Source organism: Lagopus leucura, unplaced genomic scaffold, assembly GCF_019238085.1.
Source record: "Lagopus leucura isolate 7727_CA_CO unplaced genomic scaffold, USGS_WTPT01 35234-0_obj-0_obj, whole genome shotgun sequence".
NCBI classification, from domain to species: domain Eukaryota; kingdom Metazoa; phylum Chordata; class Aves; order Galliformes; family Phasianidae; genus Lagopus; species Lagopus leucura.
The window spans coordinates 23,452-25,099 of NW_024968088.1; the positions used below are offsets into that span (position 1 = coordinate 23,452).

Consider the following 1,648-nt stretch of genomic DNA (forward strand, 5'->3'; position numbering starts at 1 on the left):
CATGCACCCCAAATCCCCCTGGTTGGAATCTTCCATGAGGAAATGGGGGTTTGCTGCCCCCAAAGCGGCGCGGTGGGACGAGGGTGGACGGCAGCTTTGTGGCTGCTTCATGCAGTCAAGGTGTCATTTAGGCCCTAATTGTCGTGCGCAGGAGAGAGACGAGTCGGGGCAGGTAATTAAAACTTAATTGGGCGCTGTGGGGCAGCGCCGCGCTGTCCTTCGCTTTGCTCCCTGGTCCGAGGATGTGGCATTGCCATAAGGAGCTTAGCTGATATTTAATTAAACCCGCGGCTTAACGAAGCTGCCCCTTCACCCCAGCGATGGCATCGTCAGCCACTTGAGGAGTGCAGCCTCCTGTGGGAGAAATCACGGGGCTCCTTGATCAGTGCGTTCGTTAGGGCCGTGCTAATTGCTGCCGTGTAATTACATCTCGGGGGGCGCAGAGGTGAAGCTGGGGGGGCAGGGGGTGATGGAGGGCGCTGGGCTGGGACGGCTGAGTCTGTCCCTTGCAGCCTTTTGTTTTGGTGGCTGTGGAGCTGCGGTTGGTTGGGGTTCTCCAAGCTCTGCTCTCTGCCCTCCCGTCTCCGGTTGCCGCCTGTGGTTTCTCCCTCTGGCTCCGCGCTCTGCACTGACTCAGCACCGCCCGGCGCTGCTCTGCCTTTTACTCTGGGCTCAGCCCCAGAGCCACAGAAGTGTTTTCCGATTGGAGAAACACCTCTGGATCCCAGCTGCCATCCCTCAGCGCTGACCCCGCTGAGCTCCTGCTCAGAACCTTCAAACCCTTCGCTCTCTGCTCTGCGCCTCCCCTTGGGCTTCGTGGATGCCCCGGCCCTGCAGGCATTCAGGGCTGGATGTGGTTCTGGGCAGCCTGGGCTGCTGCTTGGCGACCTGCACGCAGCAGGGGGTTGGAATTGGAACTGACGATGATTGTAATCGTTTTCAACCCTGGCCGCTCTGTGGTTCATCTTCAGGTCTCCGCTTGGGGGAGAAGCGCTGCTTCCCTCTGCCGGGCCGCTTCCCCCTGTGCTGCGCTGCTCCTGGCTCCTCACCGTGCCTCAAGAGTGGGGGCGGCTGCTGCAGCGACACCCACAGAACGGCGGAGCTGGGGGGGACCCGACCTCACCGACCCCATAACTGCAATCCTGATGCCCCCCATCAGACCTTGGTTGCCCACGGCCGCGTCCAGCCTGGCTGAGGTTCTCCCACCTCTGCCGAGGTCCTGCTGCCAACTGCTGCTTTTCTTCCCCCCCCCCCCCCTCCAGCTCAGCCCAGGAGATGCAGCGCATGCAGAACTTGGCCGTCCCGCTGCAGGGGGGGGCTCTGGGTGAACCCCCCCTCTTGGACCCCCTGGCAGAGCGGGAAGCTGCGTCAGCCCCCGGCGAGCAGCCCTGGGAGATGGTGATGGACAAGAAGCAATTCAAGCTGTGGCGCCGTCCCATCGAAGGCACACATCTCTACCAGTACCGAGGTGACCCCCCCCTGTCCCTGTCCCCCCCCCCCCCCAGCCCTGCCGTGCCCTGGGAAGCCCCCCAGGTGTGGGGCTGATCCCCGACGCCTCTCTTTCCATGGCAGTTTTTGGCACGTACACAGATGTGACCCCCAGGCAGTTCTTTAACGTGCAGGTGGGTGTGCTGGGGGGGGGGGGGGA

The 1,648-nt window shown here is 62.9% G+C and overlaps 1 protein-coding gene across 1 annotated transcript in view; it reads left to right on the top strand.

Moving 5' to 3' along the window:
- Positions 1–1,622, top strand: part of STARD7 (StAR related lipid transfer domain containing 7) — a gene marked incomplete at its 3' end in the record, with an annotated part of 2,812 nt that extends 1,190 nt beyond the window's left edge. The window contains exons 2-3 of the mRNA XM_042894220.1: positions 1,263–1,468; positions 1,573–1,622. Coding sequence (XP_042750154.1) covers positions 1,263–1,468; positions 1,573–1,622 — 256 coding nt within the window. The remainder of the gene's footprint in view (positions 1–1,262; positions 1,469–1,572) is intronic.
- Positions 1,623–1,648: the final 26 nt, after the last annotated feature.